The following is a 26491-nucleotide window of genomic DNA, read 5'->3' as shown; positions in this document are numbered from 1 at the left end:
AGGCCATGATTGGTAAGGGCCAATAGGAAATTTGGCCAGGATGCTGGGGTTACACCCCTACTCTTTACGAGAAACGCCCTGGGATTTTGAATAACCATAGAGAGTCAGGACCATAGAGAGTCAGGTCTCATCCGAAGGACGGCACCTGTTTACAGTATAGTGTCCCCGTCACTATACTGGGGCATTAGGACCCACATGGACCACAGGGTGAGTGCCCCCTGCTGGCCCCACTAACACCTCCTCCAACAGCAACCTTAGTTTTTCCCAGGAGGTCTCACATCCACATACTGACCAGTTTCACACCTGCTTAGCTTCAGTGGGTTGCCAGTTGTGAGTTGCAGGGTGAAATGGCTGCTGGCTTATAAAAGGGATTTTTAATATAAAAGGGATTACTGTACGTCTTCTTCGTTTTGGTCTTATTTTTGCTTTTGCTTATTTTAAATCAAAATGACACTTTAATGCTCTTATATTGTTAAAGTAAAAATTACAAATATTACCATCTGTTTCAAGCCAGAAGCCATTTCACCCTGCAGCTCTCAACTGGCTGCCCACTGAAGCTAAGCAGGGTTGAGCCTGGCCAGTACCTGGATGAGAGACCTCCTGGGAAGCTATGGTTGCTGCTGGAAGTGGTGTTAGTGGGACCAGTGGGGGGCACCCACCCTGCGGACTGTTAGGGTCCTAATGCCCCGGTATAGTGGTGGGACACTATACCGTAGTTGGCGCTGTCTTTCGGATGAGACATTAAACCGAGGTCTCTCAGTGGTCATTAAAGATCCCCGGGCATTTCTCGATAAGAGTACGGACATATCCCGGTGGCCGGGCCAAATTTCCCCCCTCGTCTTTAGTGTGGCTTCCAAATTGTCCCCCTGTATGATTGCCTTGCACTTGCCCTGTGATGGACTGGCAGCCCTTCCAGGCTGTACCCTGCCTTGCCCTCATTGCTTGCTAGGTAGGCTCCGGCTTCCCGCGACACCGTATGGTATAATTTTTGGTAAATGACATGACATGCCAATCTTTTTCATCTTTTGGGAACACCTTGGGGATAATATAGAGCAAAAGATATCTATAAAAAAAGAAAGAGTACAGTATGTTCAAAAATACACTCTCCCTTTCCAGGCATTCCGGCACTGTATTCTGGTTTGACCCCAACCATGATCCGGACATTCCCAGCTAATGGAGCGCTCTTCCTAGCCTACGAGCTCAGCAGGAAGATGATGATGAAACAGTTTGACAGCTGATCTCTCAGCCTACCTCAGGTTGCCCTCCACCCCAGCCTTTCTACTTGAAAGGCTTTCTTAACTTGAAACTTTTGTTTTTATGTCTCTAAAAAAGTGTGTACTGCCCCATCCTTAGCTCCGAAACACTCCAGTCGAAATCGAAATACACCTGGTTATTAAAATTTCCCACTCCCATCTCCATCTGTGCTGTACTGAACATACAGATGCTATTTTGCATCTCAGTACACGACTAAAGAAGGTAATGGACAATCTGGTTTAACTAGCTGGTTTTAAATGTCTTCTGACTTATGTGGAACCACTGTGTGAAAAAGTCTCACAGTATCAGAGATTTTAATAGATGCCATGTACGAAAGGAGTGATTGTGAATATTTTTTTAATGTAGTCATTTTTTCCCATTTTTTACAGCCTTATTTTTTTCCCCACCAGTCTTCACTGATACCATTGGTAAATGGCATCAGTACCCAGTCAATAGCTTATCTCTACTGGCTTGACAACAATTGTGTTTCGTCTTCCTTCTTCCCTTTCTGGACTGAAGGTTGCTCAACATTGGTCAATTCTTAAATAGAGGAGCACGAAAAACATATTCATCTATTTTTAAATTATAAAAAAATAAACAATTCATGGATGATGCAGAAAAGAGTGACAGAAGTTGAGTAAATTGGCCATCTCGTGAATGATGTCCCAATCTGGAGATATCAAACAAAAATTAAATAGTTTTTGGTTGCTTTTCAAAGAAATACATTTTGTGTGTTATTAAGAATTTTTAGGAACTGCCATAGACTGTTCAGGCTATTTTTATGTATTACAAAGCACTCCCAGCTTGAAACAGTAATTACACTAACCACTGTGGCCTCCAATTTTGAGAGTAAAATTTTAGGGAAAAAATTCTAAAAAATATTTTTAAAGAAGACATTTTGCATAAATATGTAATTATTTAAATATATTCAGGAATTATGATTACAGCTGTGAAGGCCAGCTTTGACAGGAAAATCTGAAGCATTTGAAAAGTATTCTGTACAGTTTATGGGAAAATGATGCTTTTCAAATTTTCTTCAGTCATCTGCTGAACCAGCACATATAGGACTTTGCAGCAAAACAACTAATCAATTTTCCTTTAAACCCGAGTCTATGATAGAACATGAGGTTGTCTGTGGGTGACTGCTTTCACATTATGTATTCAAAACTGTCCTATGTTATTATGGAAACAATTTCATACCAGACAATCAAATCAACACTCCCTGAATTTACCACATCATTATATTTCATACCAGTGCAATAATAGGCTTTACTGAGACGTAGCTGTGCAGTTAGGTGCATTTCTTTATTAAAAGAAGCTTTGTAAACAATATTTTCCTCTCTATCAGGGATTTCTGCAGCAAATGCTGCCTGCCATAAGCACAGGGATATATAGAGGTAATGGAGATAAGTAATTCTCCAAGCTTCTCTACCCTGGACTCAATTCAAACTGCCAAAATCTAACCCAGGTTGGAGCCCAGGGCATTTTTTAGTTGGGAGTTTCCTGAAGAAGTTACTACTCTACAATATCTCTGTTCAATCCTTTCAGTTAGACGTTCAACTTAAGTCCGACTATTAGCAATTTTGCAGACAGTGCTAACTTATAAATAGCCCCCACGTTTCCCCTGTGTTTGTTGTTCCAAAGCCAAATCACTCAAACATGTGCAGTGACAGTGACACCACTTCAATCTAAAGTGAAAAATAACTACTCTTGGGAGAAGCTACACCTAACATGAATGGAAGGACAGCAAAAAAATAAACAATTAAGTTTAGTTTCCCAATGCTGCATGGAGCAATAATACTTAATAACTACAAAAATATGTTTCAAAGACATTGTCGCTATTTTCTCTGTACTTTTCTGCATGTAAGATTTTCTGTTTTTACACATGTGCTTTTTCTCTGTGGAGTTATATTTTTTTTCTAAAAGGGAAAGTAATTTATTAATGATCAAGTAATAAGAACTGGAAAGCACCAATTATTCGAATCACAGAACAGTATCTGTTCTTCCATAATATTGGTTTATGTACATGGATTATTTATTATTAGAATAGTGACAGGTTGGACTTGGAATTGTATTGGCCTCATGACCATGTATGAACAGATAGAAGAGGCTTATCATCAGTTTTCAACACTTTAATGCAGCACTTGGAAAGCACCATTGTTGGGCTTGGCTCCAACCACAGTATGTCTGGCTAGGAAGAACATATAACTGCAATATGATATCTGGTGCTATATAAGTCTCAGACGAACTGCAAGTTTAGTTATATGTTTTGTCAATGTGATCCTCTGCCTATCTCTGTCCAGTATGTAATACCTGATTTAGGTATACTGTACTCCCCCAATAAAGTGGTCAAATAGTGAAAAGTATTATTCAGATGTACAGACATAAATTGTATGTGAATTCTTTGGTGGTTTATTTCAAGTCTTTTTAATTTAAATGTGCATTTTGACTTGAAAGAATATGGCGCATAAACACTGTTCATAAAAAAAGAGAATTAGGTTAACAAACCCTTCATGAGTCTATTATATACATCACATTCCCGCTGTACTGAAAATCCTGAGCTAAAGGTGTGAACAGTAAAGCAATTTGGTCCAAATTGTACACCACTCTGCTCTAGAAGAGACAGTGTATGCTGTAACCAAAATGTTCTTGTGGTCTATCAAAATATCAGAGGGTTCAGTACAGGGAAGTGTAACTCGCAAAAAGGAGAGTTCAGATCTCCTTCGTTCGAGGTCCTCTTAGCAACAGAGCTCGTAGTTAGACCTCACTGAAGGCCAGCTCCACTGCAAAGTCCTCTTTGTAGATGCTCCAAGTCTTTGGCTTGTGCGGGTTGTCAAGCTCCTCTCGAGAGAGGTAGAGCCTACAGGAAGAGATGAGACTTTGAATATAAGCAATTAAAAAACGTCTTTCAAGATAAATGCTGTAGAATATGAAATTCGACTCCACCAGGTTCTAACCTTGTTGGAACAGCTTAAAGAAGAATAATATTGTAGTATTTGTGCTGATCTGTGATTCTGTGTCCTTATTGATGGTGATCATCATTTAACACTGCAAAGGCCGAAACGTTGTGTTTCCTTTCTTCTCTTTTCAGCATGGAATAAACCTATTACTTGTTCCTTTGCAGGAACATTCCTATGTATGCTGATGTAGCTACCCACCTGAACTATCATTTAACACTGACTGCTTATTTCAGAATTTGTGGTTAGGTTTCCCATTTTCACTGATATTCTAAATGATGACAAAAAGTATTGAAGTCATCAGAAAAAATAATCAGCAATTTTCCAGCTTTAAAAATCCCTAGTTTAAATCACTGGATTAAGAGATCGTAATTACATTTTGTTTCTTGGTATGCAAAGAATGAAATGTATTTCCATTATGAGAAATGACCTACCTGTTCTTTTCAATAAAAGAAGTGTTAAACCAGAAATAGAAGGGACAGTCTTCATAGCCTTTAGGAAGACCCTGGGGTAGAAAAAAGGTATACTAGGAACTGGTAAAAGGAAAATGTTTTATTTCTGTCTTGAGGCAGTTTATAGATGTCTACAGACATCTAAAGTGTTGTCAGTGCTTTACCTGAGATGTTTTAATTGTTTTATTATAATTTTATATTTTATTAGTTAAACAAGGCACAGTTGAAAGTTCCACATTCCGGCACATACCTTACAAATATCCTTGAGGTACTGAATTGAATATACACCACAAAAACGTCACACTTCCTTTGTTAAGTACTCTGTATTATTTGCTTATCTTTGTCATTACTGATGTAGATGTCTTTCATATCAAAGTAATACACTACACTACTTTAAACTTGTGATACTTACAGCACTGGACTCGAACATGACCTTCACATCTCCGCTCACAACAGGACCCTCTGATAAACTGATAACAACAGCATTGCTGCCAGCGTCAGGAAACAGCTGCAAAACACAACTCGATGTAAAATGACCATACTATATCCCATTTAACAATGCACAGCTAAACCAGCATGTTACCTGGTAATCCTAAATCTAGAAATACAATTTGGTGTCTTGGCAATGACAAATGACCCATTTTAACCACAGAAACAAACATATCTAACTTGGCATTCCATTGGCAAATTCACAAATTCATCTCAGGATGTTCTAAAATGTAAATATGTAAACTGAATTAATGTTCAGGGGTTTAAATGGGATTTTACTGGAAAGCAAGATCTGCCAGGAATATGGTTAGGTAGGAAACAGTGTACCATAGCTATCACGAGTATCTGGATTTCAATCACTTTTCCTAAAACTGCTCTCTGAAGATGAGATGGCAGTAGTACAATGCAGGTTCGCTACTGTAGCTTCACTTTGGATGCAGAGCTCAGAGAGTGCGACATCGACTCTCGAGACGAGCATGGCCTACCGTACAGTTTTCCTGAGTGGCACAAACACACTGGAAGGCTGTCTCCTTCTTCACAATAATCTTCACCTTCAGGTCACTGCCATTGCCTTTTCCCACACCTGAGAAGACAAAGAACTGATCAGCAGGACTCATTTTATTTAGTGGGTAAATGAACAGAAATTAGCCAAAGCATAATTTATTTTGTAAAATGTTTTAGAACCGATATTTATTAATAATTAGATTCTTGTCTTTTAGTGTGTTACTGGTTAATACAGAGATTGTATTTACAAATGGTTTTGGGATATGTCTTCTTTTTCATCATTTTTTACCTGATATAAAATGGCTGACGACTCCCCCATGCGTTTCTTTTGAAAATAAGACCATAAACGCTACAAGTGAGAAGAGGCCATTGGCACATCTAGCCTGTTTTGTATTTTGAATTTAATTAGTCCCAGGATCTCATCCATTTTGTTGAGAGAAGGAAGGGTATTGGTTCCAACAACAGGACTGGGTAGCTTGTTTCATCTTCAATCAACCCTTTGGATAAAGAAGTGCCTCTTGTTCTCGGGTTTTTAAAGTACTTCCACATAAAGTTCCACTTGTGCTCTCTGGGTCGTGCTTCCCTGTTCATTCTGATTAAATCTTTACTTGTCTGAAGGATCTGATTGTATTTTATCTTTGGAAGACTAAACTGACAGCTAAATACATCATTGCAGATTTTGAGAGGTTATTGAAAAAATGAATCCCATTGCTTCTATTTTGTCATTTTAAAATTATTTTCAGAAAATTATTTAAAGAACTACTGTATGTGATCAATATTTAACTCAGCAACATAATCCTTTGCTGGATTAAACGAAGGAGCTGCCAATTCCCAATTCTCGTTTCAGTCCTGTGAAGAGTTCTGGTAACATGCAGATCCAGCACAGACGCATTTATAAAATCACATAAAATCATATTCAGGATTCAAAGTCTAAAGCTTTTATGGAAAGAAATGACAAAGAGTACACAATTTCCACTTCACAGACTTGGATGCACATCAGCAGTGCCTGCACTTAAGAGAAACAGACAGTCTTAGCACTCTTACCCAGTATGGAATGGATTCGAATGCTTCGAATTTTCAAGCTCTTCTCAGGAGGTAGCTGCCTGTTGTACTTGTTTTTCATGATCTCATAATACCCCACGTACCTGCTCTGTAAAGCACAGAAACAAGACTCTCCCTCAAAAAATAATGGACTCACTATCTTATAAACTAGACCTCAGCAATTGTCACCTTGGTATCCCATTCAAATACCCAAAAGGCAGCCACAGTTTAAGATGAGAAAAAATGACCTTCTCAGGTACTGAAAATCAACCCCCAGGACTTAAAGGGCTTCCAGATCTATCCATATACAGAGCATTTAAGCAAGGCTGGGCCTGGCCAGTATTGGGATGGGGAACATCTTAAGTATTTATTTTGCTTTTTACATTTGTTGTTTCAATTACAGATTGAAAAAGAATTTAAGGCGTACATTTCAATAACCATTTTTCTACATATACAGCCTTCAGTTATTAGGTGCTGGTAGACCAGCAGGTGGCACTCCAGAATTTCCAAACCAATGTCCCATTATAACGGGACAGCAAGCAAAATGTGCTATAGGAAGTATCATCCTTTTGGTTGAGCTGTTAAATCAAGGACTCTATGCCCATTAAAGATCCCATTTGAATGTTCCGAGGAGTAGGGGCACTAACATTTTTTGTCCTGGTTAGATTCTACCCTGGACTTCTGTGATGTGGCCTACCTAAAATGCCCTCTTATCCAATTGGTGAAGCAATATCTTCTGCACGTGATCTGCTGGCACGTCACCCAGATGGGTGTTGCACCTCAGCGGTGGATGAAATGAGTTCCCTCCTACTGTATATGCAAAGCACTGGAGGATGCTTCAGGATTAAAAGCAGTACACAAATGCAAGGAATTATTATTACTTTTATTTATACATTTTCCACTTTTCAAAGAGAAATCTGACAACTAGCTATCTGTATTGTTAAAAGAAAACAAAACATCAAAAGCCTTAAAGCATGATAGTGAATTTAGCTTTCAACAATGCTTTATTTGTACCTGTGAAGGCGTCTCTACTCCTTGGAACTTTGAGCTCATGCTTGTGTCCGTTCTTCTCTCCCCAAAATAATCCAGACTTTCCTTAAAAAATGCAAACAAGGTAAAGTTTTTAATAAGAATCTAATTAAATAGCATGTAGTACCATGACATGGTTGTTTTAAAAGGGGAAAAACACAAAACTATCCAGCAGTTGAAAGGGATTATTACTGAATCTGTACTACACATCCTCTGTTGTAGTGAGCACAAATTTCTCGTGCAAATGAACTAAACATCTTGAGCTAACGTAGGTAGCTCCTCTCTTTTGCGGATTGGGCAGAACCTCTTGATAATTTGAAATCAAAGATAAAAGCACGTCTCTAAGACAATTTATATTTGGAATTCAATTACTTTAAGTATTTATTTTGCTTTTTGCATTTAATGTTTCAGATTAAAAAAAAGAATTTAAGGCATACTTTTCAATGATCATTTTTTCTAAATATACATTATTGTAAAAGTTTTATTTGTACAGCATGATATTATATACCTTTCGTTCCAGTGTTAATCCATTGTTAACTTGCTTTCCTGTCTGACTATCTACAGTGGCACTTTGAGGCCCTAATGATTTAAACATGTTATATGAATGTAAACAGGGCTACTGTACGTTGTGGTTGAATTCTCTAAAGGGATTCTCTGACAGTATTGCCTTGCTGGTCAGGATACCTTTGCACTCTCAAACTGGTCGCTGTCAATGAGCCATGTACACACCATTGTCCCAGTACGACCTATAAAAACACACAAGGCACACTCTGAACTGCCTGCCCCCAGACAAAAAGCCTACAAAGAAGGAAATACAGACATTTTTACACCCGAAGATGACAGGGATAGACTTTTTAACAACGATGGTTCCATTCCTTGTTAAAAACATGGGTTAAACAGAGAATATTATAAATATTAAATATAATTGCTAATGTAACATCTTTTCTATTTCAGCAGAATTCTATGTCCACATGTTGAAGATGGCTTGCAAGTGATTTTAGAAAAAATAAAATGTAAGGTTTTTCTGGAATGGCTTGTAAAACTACTGTATCATTACCTCTGGTCTCTGGAGATATATTTACATATTCAAACAATATTCTTAGTTTAATCTATATTTTATATAATTCCTTAGTTATTCTTGAGTCTTTAAATGAGATTGTATGGTACATTTTCTAATGCATGGGATATCCATGTATATGTGGTTTGATATTTATGTAGTTTATTTTGGATTGATTCCATTCCGTAATGGCATTCTTGCTAGAATCTGATAGATTTTCACATGGATGCAGTTCAACGAACACCTTGTCCATTACTGTTAATTCATACAGTATTACATCAACATGGATCCCAAAGCACTTTATACATAGGAGGGGATGCAGTTCAACCACCACTAAAGTGTAGCACCCACTTGAGAGACACATAAGAGCCATACTACACCAGCAGCCCCACTATACAGATCAAGCACATGTCTGCACCTGTTGAATTTAGAGGGAATTTTTGGAAGGTAGGACTGAACAAGCCCAGAATGGAAGTTAGCCAGAACACTGGGATTACAGCATATAAATATTATTTCCTGGATCTTAATACTAATGTTTGAACTTAACTGATATTTATTTTTCAACTCTAAAGTAATGAGTGAAGTAATATTCTATTGCAATTATCTTTGGGATACAGATGTTGAATTTTCACATGGTTGATACTGAAATAACCACTGGAGTTCTGATTTAGACTTGGAGTTGTAAATGCATTGATGAAGGTAATTCATCTGCCTTTTCTCGTGGCTCTTTGATGTTTAGAATACTGAAGACTTTTTTTTCTCTTTCTGATTCCACGCTTTTTAGCTTCATCATCTGTTTGATTTCAAACTTGGCAGGATATGCTTCTTTTTGTTAGCTCTAATATCTAACTAAGACCCCGTGTACATTTTAGCTTTTCTGTGTAAGAAAAGTCTGGTTTAGAGTTGTGACCAATGCTTATGTACGGTAAAATTACATCTAAAATAATTCCCATCATATTAACATCTGTAGTGTTTACCCTTGATTTATTTCAAATTGGGTTTATGACTTATGTAGTGTAATGCTCGTTTATCAGTGCAGCAGATAGAGCTACAATCCACTTGTACATCCCAGGCCTGCATTACAACATCTCACCAGTAGGCGGCAAAGAAAAATCAGATTTTAACAACCTCTGAAGCACAAAATGAGGCACAGAAAATGTAAAAGCACATAAAAGTAATCCTGGCACCTTTTGCTGATTATTCATGTCACTTAGTTAAAAGTGTTTTAAAGACACAGTACTCAATATTGACAAACCTGAAATTATTAGATTAGAGCGAGTTGCTAGGAGCTACAGTCTATCACCCTGTAACTCACAACTGGTCTGAGCCTGGGAAGTACCTGGATGGGAGACCTCCTGTGGAAAACTAAGGTTTCTGCTGGAAGTGGTGTTAGTGGGACCAGTAAAGAGTGCACACCCTGCAGTATGTGTGAGTTGTAATGCCCCAGTATAGTGTGGTGACAAAATAAGCAGTATCCTTCGGTCGAGATGTAAAACCGAAGACCTGAATCTCTGTTATCATTACAGGTCGTTTCTCAAAAAAAGTAGGGGTGTTAACCTCAGTATCCAGGCCAAATGTCCTTCTATCAATCATGGCCTCCTAATAGTCCCCATCTATAAATTGGCTCCATTACTCTGTTCTCCTCCACACTGACAGCTGATGTGGGGTGAGCGTACTGGCACACTTTGGCTGCCGTTGCATCATCCAGGTGGGTGCTGCACCTTGGTGGTGGTGGAGGAGAGTCCCCATTACCTGTAAAGGGCTTTGAGTGGAGTGTCCAGACGTGGTACATAATTTTAAGGAATGTTATCATACTGTTTCTTAAACAGTATACACCATCATATACAGTACCCTTACAATTATCCTTTTCAGTAAGCTGTCCAATCCATCCAAGGATTTAATAAAGAGACTAAGTGGCACATCCATGTGTCAAAATCCTCACCTTTCCCACCCTTGCAGTGAATTGCGATGATGTTCTGAGGGTCAGCGGCCATCCACTCTCGAACGCTGGCTGTGTATTTTAGCATGTCTCTGTGTGTCACAAGGAAAGAACATCACATGAAACATTTCCAGCCAGCATCCCATCAAATCACGTACACTGCTGTACTGAGGCTATGGAAATCTGAATTATAACGTATTTCACCAACAATTTACTCATTTATTCAATTCTAACTTATTGACAGGTTTTCCTTGCCATTAACATAACTTTTTTCTCTCTACATCGATTCATCTGAAAAGTCTACTTTTTGTAACGCATAATACAATTTCAGAATTGTCTGTCACTTAACACAAAATGGTTAAAATTTCAGGGAGAGATTGAACAGAATTGAATTTCTTTAAGAAGAAGGAAACATACTGAGTAGAAGATCTGAACAGTGCATAGTAAGGCTGTTACAAGTAGTGTACTTCTTCATTGGCATAAAGGATCTTAAGACTGTCACTGCCCCTGTGCTAGTTGCTATTTCTCAAGTATAGTGTCACTGCTGTAGTACTGCAGTACTTAATTAGACTGTTACTTTCTGAAATCAAAGCTCAATTTTCCCAATTAATACAATTAACAGTTCTGATTTTTTCAGTGTGAAAGACAATTATCTACAAAACACAATAAAAGCAGTTAAAAGATATGTCGTTTAGATACATTCTGTGACAGAAACAAAGAGGCACCAATATTTGCCATTACTATGTGGTTAGATCATAAAATGGACAATTTAGTAAATTTTAATTTTCTTGTTCCTGTTTTGGTTTAATTTGTTTCCAAAGCAGTAATGCCTCAGTGCCCTAAATAAAGGCAGAGTATAACCAATATGACCTTGTTTGTACAGATTTATTCAAAAGGTAGGGGCAGGCTACCATACCTTCTCAAAATGATAAACAGCATTCATCTAAAATGAGTAAAATAAAACTTTAATTTCTACAATCTAGGTACCTCTTTTAGAAATGGCAACCTTTCTGTATTACAACAACAGTTTTGTACATTTACAGGAACAGTTTCCTTAGTCTATCCTCTCTTTCTTTTCCTGCTGTACATCCCTATCAAACAATCCCTGTCTGTTAATCACTAAAGGAGTTGAAGTGTTTTTGGGACATACCACATTTATTTAATATATTCCTTTAGTACTAAAAATAATTGAAGAAAACAAATGAAAATGTGAGGGCTGGTCAATTTTATTCAACCTCTGTAAAAAGGGTAAATTGACACATTAACAATTTTAGTTGGAAGTAACATCTGAAGAACGGCTTACTCAAGCAACAGAGCTAATATGTCAAACTTTCACCACAATGAACAACTTCTAGGAAGTTTCACTCAGAATCTGTATTATCTTAAAATGTTAAATTTCTTGTAATTCTTATTTAAATTTAAAAGATGAAGATAAAAGAACCAAGAACAAAACAGTAAAAACAACTATAGCCGCTACTCTGCTGTATATTTTGGGAACATTTCTTCACCAAAGGATGGCATGGTGGCGCTGTAGTTAGTTTTGCTGCCTCACAGTACTTAGGCCCTGGGTTCAATCCCAGACCTGGGCTGCTATCTGTGTGGTGTTGGCACATTTCCTCCGTGTTTGTGTGTTTTTCCTCCAGGTGCTCACATTTCCTCACATAGTACAAAAACTGGTAAGTTAATTGGCTCCTGGGAACACTGGCCCCGGTGTGAGTGTGTGCGTCATTGTTTGTGTCTGTGTGTGCCCTGTGATGCACTGGTGTCCCATCCAGGTTGTATTCCTGCTATTCACTACTTGCCAGGACAGGCTTCAACTCTTTTGCAACACCAAATTGGAAGAAGCAGTTTGAAAATGGATGGATTACTTCACCAAAGACTCATGCTACGCCTTATGTGGTAATTCTCTGTATTTTGGTAAAGGCTACACATACCCCATGCTGAGAAGGCATGTTTATATCAGGACAACACATACAGTAGCTTTCCAAACCAAGTACTTTGTACTTACTCTAGTGAAGGCACGTTGTGGTCATCAATGAAAATGCGCTCCACTCTGTAGTGGAAGTATTTGGGATCGTAGCCTTTCTCGGCTGTTCGTAAAATTAATCAATTACATTACATTAGCATTCCAGTTACAGAAGTTAAAATGTCAAATCCACATTGGCTTGCCACTTTCTTATAATCTATAAGAATTATCAGGTTGGAAAGCCCATCTCTCACAGTACTGAAGTGGTTTGTACAGTATCTTGAGCTAATGTCTATCCATTTCAGCCTGTCAAGTCAACCTAACAACACTTATTTGGATGCAGCTGAGGTATTTCTCCTTGTACGCCTGTGAATTCCCAACAAATAATTTTTAAAACTGATCCAATTATTCCTCCTCCCACAGTTCTCTCTATTGGCATAGAATATGCACTAAAACTGAAGGAGAGAGGGCTGCTGGTAAAGGCCATACTTGGAGAGAAAATGAGGCCATACAGCATACAGCATCTAGATATCATTGGCTCTAATGTGATTCAAGTCATCGTTAGTCACATGTGAATTATCAAGTGGAGAAACAATTTGCCAAATGTCATCAATGACTGGTGCATTTCCATTTCTTATCTTGTAGTTCATCAGTGCTTCCTTGGTACAAGGTTCAGATCTGACTCCTGCTGTGATCTGTCATGTGCCAGTGACCTTTTATTCTAAGTGCCACCTTCATCAATCTCCATCAAATGCAGCTGAACTCAGGGGCAGTGAATCTCACATATACAGTAGCACAATCTACCTGGTCTTAAATATCCCATGAGGTTCACATGGATGAATGAAGCAGGGTGGTCAAAATGAAGTTGTTACAATATGTATTTCACCGTTTTCTAACAGCGTGTTGTTTGTGCAAAGCAAACATGGCAGCACTGTTGACCACCATCACTCATTTCAGGAATATTTTGTTAGAACTCAAAGATATAAATGGTCACTTACTGCAGAGGTTATAGACTTTGTAGTGATCCGTGTGTTTGGTGTCAAGGAATCGTGCAACTTCCTAAAGAATACATAAGAAATGATACAATGATAGAAATGAGGTTGTGGAAATGTGCACACATTTTCAAGAAATTAATTCCACCTTCATATGCAGTGGTAGACATACATATTCAGTATACATTTTCCAGTATAATCTCCAAAGCAATCGTAGATTTTCCATAACATGAAGAGCGAACTAATCTTTCAAGACAGATTGGCAATGTGATCAAAATAATGAGCACACAACTCAAATATGAAATAAATTGGGGTGCTTTTAAGTTTATAATCATGGGGTGCTTCTGTGTTTATACCGACAGAGTTAAAACACAGTGATACAAAAAATAAAGCACATCCTTTTAAGATTCTATGGATTTACATATTAAAAGATACAGTATCTAACCTTCACCTAGTCCTTACTGAGTCCTAACAGTAAATAAATCTAACCTTATGTGATCGATAACACACACACATTTTACTTCATTTTTAAACAAGAAATGAGTTAAACATGGGGTCCGTCTAAAAGTATTACCTGTGCAAAGAAAATATGCATGTCTTCAAACATTAAACATTTCCCCAAAACTTGAATATTTCCTTTTGAATTTGAACTGAGTTATGTACAAGCATCACTGCCATATCTTGGAATGGCTGTAGGACCATGATAAGATATCTTTTGTAAAGGACAGCCTACCCCAATGGGATTCCTGTAAAAAGACTGCTTCCCAGATGATGGAAATGACATGGCAATGATGCGATCTGTGAAAACAGAGAGATTACAAACTAGCTGAGTCCTGTTACAGGAACTCTCTGCCCCAGACTCTGATATCCAGTCTCACTTTTGGTAACACTATGACAAAAACTCAAAACATAACACAACGTTGGATTTTTTCAACTGGGGAAAAATATCAAAGTAAATTTACTATGTTAAAGATTTACAGCAAGGTTACAATCTGACAAAAAATATAATTACGCACTGATCAGTAAATTACATTGGTATGGGAGTGTCACAGTTCTTCTCAGCAACATGATACAGTAGGTTGGCATGTAAGAGAGAACAGGTGTCTCTTAATCTTACATTTTAACCATTAGATCAGACTAATATTAAACCTGCCTTTTATAACCAGGTGCTGTTTACACAGATGCAGCACCAGAGCTTCTACATATCAAAGATTTGCTAAGGTTCGCTTAAAGAACAAATAGCATGTTTCATTACCAGACAGCATCACAGACAGCTTTAGAGGAAGTAATGTGACTGCAGTCTTTCTTTCCAGCTTCACACTTCACATGTTTTTAAACCTGGACTTTCCTCTCTTTCTCACAACATTAGACAACATCTCTAAACACTAGACTTTCCTCTCTTTCTTACACCTGAAGAAGGCTCCACAGCTGAAACGTTGTGTTTCTATTCTTCTCTTTTCAGCATGGAAAAAAACGTGACTTAATTTGTTCATTTGTTTTTAGACATGCCTGAGTCTTACAGGTCTGCGTTCTCAAAGCTGCTGTTTTTCCATAGTCACCTGCAACTCCTAGAGAAGGACATTTCTCCAAACCTGGATGCAATGGAACTATAAGTTTAAATACTACTGGTAATACAAATGATGAACAGTAAAATGACTAACCTGCCACTTAAACAATAGTAATATTTGGTGAGGTACGACACTATTTTCTGGAACCCAGTCATTTATTCTTTAAAATGCATTAAATCTGAAATACAACAGTTCCAACACAGCATACAAACCAGTCACATAAGTCAGATCAAGATCAAATCCATCCTTCTGGTAGCGTCTCTTGTTTTCAGAAACCTGGGAAATCAGCACAAAGTTCAACATTAACTTCTTCCTATTGCAATAATGAGGCTCCCACTGCCACATCTATGACAGTTTGCCTGTTCATAATGAATCTTAATATTTTGTGTATGTTGGAGGATTGACATACACTAATGTGGGTGCAATAACGAGAAAGGATTGTTAAAATGAGATTCGAAATGGCAATGCAGACTTTAACTGTAAACACAGAGACAAGGTTCTAGGGACACATCTAAAGTGCCTCTAAATTCAGAACGGAGAACAGATAACACGTCTTTACACTAATTACTGTGAATGAGAGGAATATGAAACAAGCTGCCACTTAGGTAAATGAGGTAAATGCTTAGAGTATCCTAGAGCAATTGGACGCATATCTGTAAATCAATAAGCAGCGCATACAGTAATAGCATGGTCAAATCTGGAAAAACGGCTCACATTTGTCTGTTCTTTTTTTTTTTGTTATTCAGTGCAGTGCAGTGGTAGACATAGCAACCTCACCATTCTCCTCGTGGCCTTCTCCAGGTGCTTCTTCTGTGAGGCAAGTCTAAAGATCCGCACCAGGATAATGATTCTCAGGGCTCTCAAGAAGGACACCACTCTACAGAAACGCAAAGGAAAAGGGTTGGTCAAATTAACACCAGGAAATGGATATATGCTGTAAACTCAGTATGGGGTTATGTGCATTTCCACTTAAAAACACACATTTCTCATTTTACCTCTCCCCAACCTGCCCTCCCATTGAGTTATTCAACTTTCAACACACTGCAATCTCCTGGCAGGAGGGTCAGCACCCTTACTGGATCATTATTAAGCTGCACGCACCTTGTAAGTCAGACGATAGACTGCTTCTCCAAGTGATGACCCAGTACTAACAGTAGATTTAATTTAACTGTGAGTTAATAAGCATGTAACAGAATTGCCCTTTATCGATTAAATTTCCTATCCAATTGCAGCAGGTCCTCCTAACCTGTAGTGTGGTTTTGGAGGACCTACATACATAAAGCCCCTGATATACCGCACATGTACTGTATTTGATGTAACCTGGACTATATACCTGTGTGGAATTGTGAAACTAGGGCTAAGGCCAGACCACTTCCACTTAAGTCAGAAACCAATTTTACTAGCTGATCCTGTTTGACCAGGATCCAACAAGTAAAATCACCATCCTCAGCACCAGCAGGTGTTTTTTTAGTTATCTTCCACAAGACTCTACATTTAACTATCAGTGCAGTCTCCCCATGAAACACAAACTTTTTCCACTAAGTTCACTGTCTCAACCTGAGACTTTATCCTAAAATCTTAATAGACAACCCTTGTTGGATGATAAAGCTTTTTTTTAGAGGAATCAGATTGCTGTCGGGGGAGTTGACTGCTCATGCAAATATGGAAAATGCCCTCTAGTGGACCAAACCAGTATTTTCACTCCAGATCCAGCTCCTCCATTATGCAAATTAGAGGACTCTATTTGCATAATGGTGTCAGCAAACTCCTATTTACTTTGCCAAACTCCCATTTCAGCTGTCTCCAAAGATAAAAAATAAAACACTCAAGAGATGACTAAATAGTTCCAAAACCACAGTTCAAATTCTATGCTGATGTAAAGTGAAACTGGTTGACTGGTTTACTTGTCAACTGGTCAACAATTATGTTATTTATCAAAATAAATAATATAATAATAATAATAATAAACTTTATTTTATATAGTGCCTTTAAAGGTGGCTTCTCAAAGCGCTTTACAGGATGACAATAACAATAAATAAGAAGACTACAACAATAAATAAGAAAATTTCACAAGACAGGACACAATTATAATTACAACAATACAACAATAACAATAGAGGAGACCGTGGAAGATGGTATTAAGAAGAGCAGAGGGGTGAAGAATGGAAGCAGTTAAGTAAAGGCTTTTCTGAAAAGGAGGGTTTTGAGTCTGGATTTGAAGGAGTTTAGAGAAGGTGACTCTCTAATATCCTTGGGCAAGGAGTTCCAGAGCTTGGGGGCATAGCAGGAGAAGGCCCTGTCGCCCATACAATGTAGACGGGCTTGGGGGACAGTAAGGAGGGCAGAATTTGAAGAGCGGAGGTTGCGAGGTGGGGAGTAGGGCGATAAAAGTTCAGACAGGTATTGAGGTGCCAAGCCATGTAAAGCCTTGTAGGTGAGCATGAGGATTTTAAAGTCTACGCGGAATTTGACCGGAAGCCAGTGCAAGGACTCCAGGATAGGAGTAATGTGAACACTTGCACTAGATCTGGTCAGGATTCTGGCTGCTGAATTTTGGACATACTGCAGCTTGTTCAGAGTAGATTTAGATACCCCAGGGAGCAGAGCATTGCAGTAGTCAATTCGAGAGAATACAAATATGTTGATCAGCTTTTCAGCCACAGTTAATGATAGCATAGGGCGTAGTCTTGCGATATTTCTAAGGTGAAAAAAAAGATGTTTTGACAGTATGCTGTACATGTGGGTCGAATGTTAAGCCAGAATCGAATATAACCCCAAGGTTTTTCAATTTTGATTGGAGCTCAAGTACAGAGCCATCTACAGACAGGGTTACAGGACTGGCTTTACGAAGTTGATGGGGGGTACCAATAAGCATGACTTCAGTCTTGTCACAGTTAAGATGAAGGAAGTTTTGAGTCATCCAAATTTTTATGTCAGAGATGCAATTAGATAGAATAGAGACAGCCACATCAGTGTCGGGTTTGGTATGGATGTATATTTGAGTATCGTCAGCGTAAAAATGAAAGCTGAGGCCATGTGATCTTAAAAGCTGACCAAGTGGGAACATGTAAATGCTGAAGAGCAAGGGGCCCAGTATTGAGCCCTGAGGGACACCAGACTTGACAAGACCAATTTCAGACCTGTACCCATTGAGAGAGACAAAGTGACAGCGATCAGTGAGGTAAGACTTAAACCATTTGAGGGCAGTGTCAGAGACTCCAAACACAGTCTCGAGACGAGAAAGCAAGATGTTATGGTCAACAGTGTCAAAGGCAGCACTGAGATCAAGAAGGATGAGTATGGAAAGAGAACCAGAATCAGAAGCTATTAGGAGATCGTTGGTGACTTTGACTAGAGCGGTTTCTGTGCTGTGAAGTTGACGGAAGCCAGATTGGAGGGGTTCGAAAAGGTTGTTTGTCATGAGGTGGTTATGTAACTGAAGTGTGACAGCACGTTCTAGAATTTTAGAGAGAAAGGGTAAGTTGGAGATGGGGCGAAAGTTGTTAAGATTGTCGAGAGCCATGTTAGGCTTCTTTGGCACTGGGGTAATAGCAGCAGTTTTGAGGACCGTTGGTACAATGCCGGTGCTCAAGGATTCATGTATTATATTGAGGACAATGGGACAGAGAGAAGAGAAACAGGACTGGAATAAAGTGGTGGGAATGGGATCTAAAATAGATGTGGTGGGTTTCATGCGCGTAACTAGTTTGTTTAGGGATGCTGAGTCAAGAAGAGAGAAGCTGGAGAGACGGGAACCAGAGAAGTTGGATGAGGAGGGAGGAGGTGTGGAAATTATATCCGTAGTGGAGAGAATGTGATGCCGGATGTTGTCAATCTTAGAACTAAAGAAATCTAAGAATGTGTTGCAAAGTTGTGATGAGGCAGGTAATGTGGTGGGGCAGTTTAGCTTGAGCAGTCTGTTGATGGTGGAGAAAAGATGTCTGGGATTGTTTTGGTGATTTTCAATGATGTGAGAGAAGTAGGTGGATCTAGCAGACTCTATAGTAACCTTATAATCAGATAAGTAATCTCTCCAGGCCTGATAATGTACATTTAATAAATAAATAAATAAATAAATAAATAAAAATATTTGAAAAAACAGATGGGAACATTATAAAGAGATTCTACTGCATCAGAGGGAAATAAATCGTGTGTTATTTTCAAATAGACAACATGGAGTTCTGGCCACCTTGAGGCAGAACACCCACTTGTAAAGGTATGTGATTGGCACCCCTATTACACAGTGCCATCTAGTGGTTATGGTCCCCTTGAAGATAAAACTGTATTTTCATTAGTATCACACATAAATTTCGAGGATTAAAGTAACATGCCTATAGTTTTTCTTTGGAAAGTTTCACACTTCACACAGTTTTAAATCCAGAACTAAAAAAAAAATTGATGAGCTCTACAGTAAAATCATGAAACAGCACAGCCAAAACAAATTATAAAAAGGCTCAGAATTCACAAAACGTAGCATGTAGATCTGAGCATTTTCTCAACTACTTACTCAATCAGAATTGTGTACCAGTATTCCTAATAAGTGTAGACTAAAAATATAAAAAATACCCACAACAAAATAACCAGAAATATTGTGCAATGGGACTTGAATACAACACAGAAGTGAAAAAGTGACAAAAATCTTAGAAATAATAACTTTTTAGCACATATAACAGCCTACCTTTCCCTTTAACTGTAGCCCTCAACATAACATATGCTTCACATCAATTCTAAAATCCGGAGTGAAAGAGATTAGTGGTGTTAGTGGGGTATTTTTCTAAAGTATGTTAGCGTAAAATTCCTCTTTTTCTGCTCAGCTGTGCCAAGATATGTTTTTCTGCCCTGGGCCATACAGAGAAATATCCTTTTTCCTGCACGTGTGTGTGTGTCTTGGTATGTACTGTATGTGTGGTGGTATGGAGTGCAGGCTACGTTCCTTAAATCCCAGCTTTGAGTGAAATTCAGAAATTTCTCACTAACTTTAACCATAATCCTAACAATTTTTAATCTGCTGTTCTCTGACACAATATCCAGGGACAAATATGTCTACAGGGTAGATGCAGCTACCAAATGTCTTTCAGATTTCAAAACACATTTCTCAATCAATGTCACCTAGCTGGTTTAGACACAATAAAAAACACAACTAGATTCCTGATGTTTCACAATTGGCACTAAAAAAATCAATCCTGTACTGAAGTGCTGCAGAACAGGAAACAGAGTTTAATACCCAAATAAAACAGATGGAGATCACTAAGCCCATATTCAAGCTCTTACAAAAAGAACCACCAAATCCTTAATAATTATAGTGAGAACTGGGCCTCGTATTAAGATACAAAAGATTGCACCTCTTACAACCCAGTGTTTACTCTAACAATACTATGGATATACAGTATAATGTGTGACTTTTGTGCAATTGATCAGCTGCACAGAGATGAGGAGAGGGAGCTGTCATGATGTTCCTACCTGGGGATCAGACTGACGCCTGTGAAGTCTGAGAATGTGTAGACCATGGTGACAATCAGGGTGAGGACGACGATGCAGGCGTCCATGATATTCAGCCTGGAGCTGAAGTATGTGTGGAAGCTAAAACAGATAAAACAGCAGCACAGCTCACATTTACAGACACCTTTGAACACAGTGAGTTTCTAGGAAATAAGATCCCCAGTTTTAAAAGATTTAAGATGGAAAACAAATACAGAGAATGGTGATCTCCTTGAAAACACAATAAAAAATCATAAAGAGACAGGTTGATGAAGGACACATTCTTTTTTTTAATTTAGCAGCTCTCAAAAATCTGTCATCTTCTTAGGCACGTAGATCAAAGGTCATGTATAGTTCTTACCAATTCTGTCACTTTTGCTTGTGAATTTACATAATTTAATGCTTATTTAGTTTTGACAAAATCACTGTGTAGTCCCATATGCTGTGCATGTCCCATAAATATGGCACAGGGCACAGAAGCACTAAGATTTTTCTGCTCCTAGTCAGGTGCATATCTGTATGTGGGAGGAAAACAGATCATCTGGCAAATACCCACAAAAAACAGGGGAACTTGAGGAGGAACATGCAAAATCCATACACTGTAAGTGCTCAAGACTTGAATCAAGTGTCGGGCCATGGAGCTGCAAACTGCCCTGTTCCCTTTCCACCCCTACCGTAACATATTCAGCAGTCAAAATACTGGTTTAAAGAGTGATCACCTAGCCGAAAGAAAAAAAAAACTCCATCTAGGAAAACATCTTCTGTGACGTGCAGCTGTGTTTTTTAACAGTATTGACTCACCCTTCCACATAGACTCGGAGTAGAACGTCAACCAGGAAGAACAGGGAGATGGCTAAAGATATGGCTTCCAGGGCATCCCCTGCTGCTACGCTCTTGTTTGGAGTTGCAAGATCGACGATGACCAGGATGATATCCACGATAATGAGCACCACACCAAATATCCTGGAGAAAATGGAGCACAGGCCTTTCTAACAGTGCCAAATCCCTTGCCCTCATTTACTTTAACCCAGAGTCTTTCCTTGCACCACAAGCCAATACATGACAGGGTACTCATACTGTAGATACACAGGATCAATTCACCTAGTGAGACACCACCTAGCCAGCATGTCTTTGGAAGATTTCTTCCTAACATGCCATTTCTATTTTGTTATATACCCACCAATTGTGTCTTTCTGTCTTGCATCACAACAAAGAGCCCTCTACCAACTTGAGAACAAGCCCATTGCAGAGTTTCCTCTGCACAGGCCTCTTCATCTTTTGTCATGTTCCATAGCCTATAGTGACGTACAGGAGGTTCAGTGCAGATCACAGGAGAGATGCACCTCTCACTGACATCACTATGAACCTGCAGGTGCCTGGACAATTGCAGGGGTCATGGTTTTGCTGGGAGCCACAGACAATTATTCTGAACCTTACCCCTCCCCTCCAACAGTGCTATATCAACTGTGTGCCACCTCTAGGGAATTCTCGTTGTTTTTGTCTAGTGACATGACCCAGGCTCAAACTCATGGCAACCGGATCACAGAGATCAATGTGCACTCATAGCTAGTGCCCTAGTATTTTATGACAAATACTAATATTTTGCTAAGAGAAATTACCATAAAAGTCCCCAATAATACAGTTAGTGTATCAAGATTTACAATACCCAACACCAGTACACAGTACACAGAGAGCTCTTAAAACATGCAACACAGAGACACTTTACTGTCCTATACTAGGATATAATGAGAGCATCTCATATTGTCTGGCTTTGACATGGGAGGATTGCATAACCAGGACAATGACTATTATTAGCTTGAGTACTAAAATATTAAGAGTATAAATTGCAAGAGTAACTCCACTCATTAACTTTGAAAATCATATTACAGTTGATTATATTGCTTTGAGAAAATACCACAAGATACCTTATAGTAAAAAACATTGTGACTCAACCTGTTAAGGTACACTATAATCACAGGATCAAGCCTGAGTCATGTCACTAGCCAACTGTAACTGCGATTCCCACAGTTGGCTGAGTGCCTCTGAACATGAACAACAACAACAGCAACACAGAGACCACTACGACCTTCATTTATAGGCATGTGGTGGTGCTGAGGGATGCACCTCTCTTCATTTACAGAGATGCACATTTCTTTACATTTACACTTCTTCATTCTCCCTTGTGTGCAGTCACATAGTTTGCAGCTGTGAGACAAGATGTGGACAACACACAACTGGCTATTCCAAACTGGATCAGTTAACAAAACAAACTGGTCTTTGAACAGTTTCAAACAGAAAAATGAGAATCTGAGAGGAGACACTTACCGGAAACCAAATGACATCACAAATGGAGTGATAATTTTCTTTATTTGGCTAAAGAGATTAAAAAAATTAATGGTGAGTTAAAGAGAAATAAGTGATTTCACTGGATGTGGTGTCATTCCCACAACTCCTGAAATGAGGAGATCACTTTATTTAAAGCTGTAGTTTGACAATCTGCAGTTTGACATTTGACAACCTCAGTAAAAGACTCTTAACTTCAATTAGAAACCTGCTGCACTAAGTGGGTAATACTCTAAAAATACGTATTAATACGTATTTTGGTTTCAACAACATTACTTTTTTTTCCATTTGTAGTTATCAACATAGTGATACAAATATGTATAATTTTTGTTATTTATGTTTTGTGAAAGCAAAGTTGTTTGGCTAGAAAACTAGAAATCCAGATAAAACAGCATCAATATTCCCTACAGAATTATGATGTACAGTAATTAAGATGACATTTGCTTTCATAAAAACAATAAAGCCAGACAAAATCATGTGTGAAATGGCAACATACTCACTAGAACATTGTGTCTGATTCCATACTTTCTTCCTTCCCATCATCAATTTCTACAGATGCCTCCTCCATGCCTTCATTATTAAAACTAGAGAAAAAAACACTTCTAAGCACAACTGCACGACAGAATTTCAGAAGGAATGACTGGAATGACTGCCTTGATTCCTTAATAGGCAGAGGTTTTCACGGGAACTGCACCAGCTCAAATCTTTCCTTGTAAAGTGTATATTACAGTACCTTCTCCAGATGTCTTAGCAGTGCACAGAAATGTTATTTTTAGCTCACACCAGCACAAATTATGACTAAAACATGTACTGTACACAGTTAATTTGGCTGAGGGAACTAAAGTTATTTTTTAATTTGAAGGAAATGTGTGTGTTGTGGTGGAAGCTGGATCTGAATTAGGAGTATAGATCTTCTTAATGTATATCAGTGATCTAGATTCTGATACTGTAAACTAGCCATTTTCACAACCTTTACATGTTCACAGTGCTAATAAAATAGGAGGAGCAACATTGAGAAGCTGCAAAGTAAATTAAAAAACAAATTTCAACACTGTTGAAGACTAGGCAAACACAAGGTGGATGGAATTCAATATTGACAAGTAGAGAACATCAAATATTAAACAACAAATATAAATATGTAAAACTGCTGCTCTGGAATATGGATGAATACGTGTATTTCACCTCTAAAATGACAGGGACATTTTTGGATTTATAAATCTTTTAAATTTTTTTCTCAATAAAGCAATTTTTTTATAAAGTGGAAAATCAAATAAAATATTCTAAGAATCCCTGCAAGCAGAGGTGTTTAAAATTATAATGATGTTTAAATGAATCCTTATGATATCAAGTCCTTTAATGTACAGTATATCAAGTCATTGATGTTTTTGGTGAATATATGCTTATATCTTACACAAATGCAAAATGGTCACACTAAACTGTTTGGTATACCTCATATCCCAAGAACCAATTGCACTTTTACTTAAGTCTCCCACTGCAGTAAAATATATAGCAGCTTCCAGAAAACGGAAAAACAGTTTTTAATGACTTACTCAGAATTTCAATAGTAAAAGTTAATATTGAGCCAAATGAAATGTGTGTTACTATTAAGTCAGCACTTAACAGTCTGAAGTTGTTAACTTACCCATTAACTTCCTTGGAATCTGACCCTGGACTAAATTTTATGGAGGACATACTGGCAGAAGTCTCTCCCGTTTTGCCTCCTTCTTTGAAGTAGTTAGGTATACACCAGAAGAGGGAAGCGCTTACAAAAACATGCAAGAATATTACATGTAATAAGCAGCAAAATAACATTACTGACAGGCGTGTTGAAAACGTGACTGTAGGGAAATGAACAGTTACAGTATGTACCACAATGAGCAGCTAATAACACAGTAGGTTTGTTCGGCTTCCCCACCACACCGATGAGCACATACTCTAAATAAGCATGTTCTTCGCAAGAGTCTCAGTTCGGCCCTGCAAAATGACAGGCTAAAAGATACTGCTGTGGCTTTCCAGGTCCTGGTCACATGTTAACAAGGCACTGCATTTCAGAGATAAATAAGCTAAAATGTCTTGTTGTGCTCTGACATATTCAAGGACATTGATGTGGTCCTATTTTACTTGTCCCAAAGTCAGAAAATTTGCAGGCAAAGAAATAACTACGAGTAAAGAATTCATGGTATTGAACAAGTATGAAAATAAGGCAAAGAACAAATCGCAAAGGTATTCTACTTGAGTCTTGGTTCATTTCTGACCTATCTTGGGCATTTCCTGACACACAGGAAGCTAGACAGCCACACAGCCAAAACTGTCTTAGATTCCTCTTGTGGCCTGAACATGCAATATTCAGACAGACCTCTTTAATAGCAAATGTTAAGTAGTCAGCACCACCCAAAAACTATTGATTTTGTGCACTTTTTCATAGGCGTTTTCCCCATATCTCTTGATGCCTCCTGCTGGACAATGGGAATTTAAACTTCTCCCTGCTAGTACAGTACAAGTGTGGTGTTGCTGCTGTTCATGAGCCAGCATCAATGTAATCAAGTTTCGGAAATCTTGCCTTTTTTTTCTTAAAAAAGTGATGAAAGTGGAAACACAAGGAGCACATTTGGATGCTGATTTTGAGACATTTTTTTTTATAAAACGAATAAACAGAAATAACAGAATATATGTAAAAGAAATGACAACGGGTTTCGTGTTTCATCCGAACACAGAAAAGTGGAAAAGCTTTGTAAAATCATCCTATTTACAGAGCAAAACACGGTCCGCAGGCCATATGTAATGCTAAAAAAGTGCACACTACACTATCGACACGCTTAACGCAAACCCTGGTATTTCAATGCTTCGTATTCTTTAAGAAAGAAGAATCCTTCACTAACACTCGTTGCGAGAGAAAAAAAAACTACTTACAGTACGTTAAAAAAATAACGAAATGTTTTGCATTAAAAGATCGTGAAGACGAACATACCAATCTCGGCAAGTGGGAGAAAGGCTTGCAGTCTTCAGTAAATCTATGTCTTCATCAGACTTGTTTTGGATTTTAGAGGCGAGAAGACTGATTCAGTTTACGCCTGCTCATTTTAAAACGACAAAATCATACTCCGTTCATTTGCTTTATAGTCAACTAACTAACTTGGTCTTGTGACTGCTTTCTCCTCTTGAAGGAATAAGGTTCAAAGGTTGAGAGGGAGAGTTATTTTTTTTCCGTTTCTGCTATCCCTCTTCTTAGGCTCTGCAGACGTAGCGGTTTTCCACTTCCTGAGCTACGTTCCCAACATAATTCCGTTTTCCTTTCTTGCACTTAGTACACCCCCATCCTGTTTGCAACAGCTATTGAGACCCGCTATAATTCCACTGACTGTAGGTGATTTTACAGTAAAATAAACGTATCCAGACAACTTTTACTTTGTGTTTGCACTAGT

At 38.3% G+C, this 26491-nt stretch overlaps 2 protein-coding genes across 6 annotated transcripts in view; one reads left to right on the top strand and one right to left on the bottom strand.

Moving 5' to 3' along the window:
• slc25a15a (solute carrier family 25 member 15a) overlaps positions 1 to 3620 on the top strand; it is an 11757-nt gene extending 8137 nt beyond the window's left edge. For all 4 annotated transcript variants that reach the window (XM_069190180.1, XM_006628193.3, XM_015341920.2 and 1 more), the window contains one exon: positions 1117 to 3620. In XM_069190180.1, coding sequence (XP_069046281.1) covers positions 1117 to 1238 — 122 coding nt within the window. In that variant the 3' untranslated portion in view covers positions 1239 to 3620. The remainder of the gene's footprint in view (positions 1 to 1116) is intronic.
• On the bottom strand, positions 3372 to 26491 carry tpte (transmembrane phosphatase with tensin homology). 2 transcript variants are annotated; one of them, XM_006628231.3, is made up of 19 exons: positions 26038 to 26491; positions 24712 to 24831; positions 23570 to 23653; positions 23052 to 23099; positions 21528 to 21689; positions 20709 to 20828; positions 16026 to 16125; positions 15461 to 15524; positions 14414 to 14478; positions 13687 to 13747; positions 12731 to 12812; positions 10726 to 10814; positions 8411 to 8472; positions 7712 to 7792; positions 6701 to 6806; positions 5638 to 5735; positions 5076 to 5171; positions 4646 to 4716; positions 3372 to 4114 (listed from the first exon to the last, which is right to left on the bottom strand). In XM_006628231.3, the coding sequence occupies exons 2-19, from the start codon at positions 24759 to 24761 to the stop codon at positions 4012 to 4014; spliced, it is 1542 nt and encodes a 513-aa protein (XP_006628294.2). In that variant the 5' UTR covers positions 24762 to 24831; positions 26038 to 26491; the 3' UTR covers positions 3372 to 4011. The 2 variants fall into 2 exon arrangements, with proteins under 2 accessions (XP_006628294.2, XP_015197405.2); XM_015341919.2 differs by lacking the exon at positions 24712 to 24831.

The sequence above is a fragment of the Lepisosteus oculatus genome, chromosome 5, assembly GCF_040954835.1.
Source record: "Lepisosteus oculatus isolate fLepOcu1 chromosome 5, fLepOcu1.hap2, whole genome shotgun sequence".
Lineage (NCBI taxonomy): Eukaryota > Metazoa > Chordata > Actinopteri > Semionotiformes > Lepisosteidae > Lepisosteus > Lepisosteus oculatus.
Note: the sequence above shows the minus strand (reverse complement) of the source record. Positions and strands in the feature narration are given on the sequence as shown.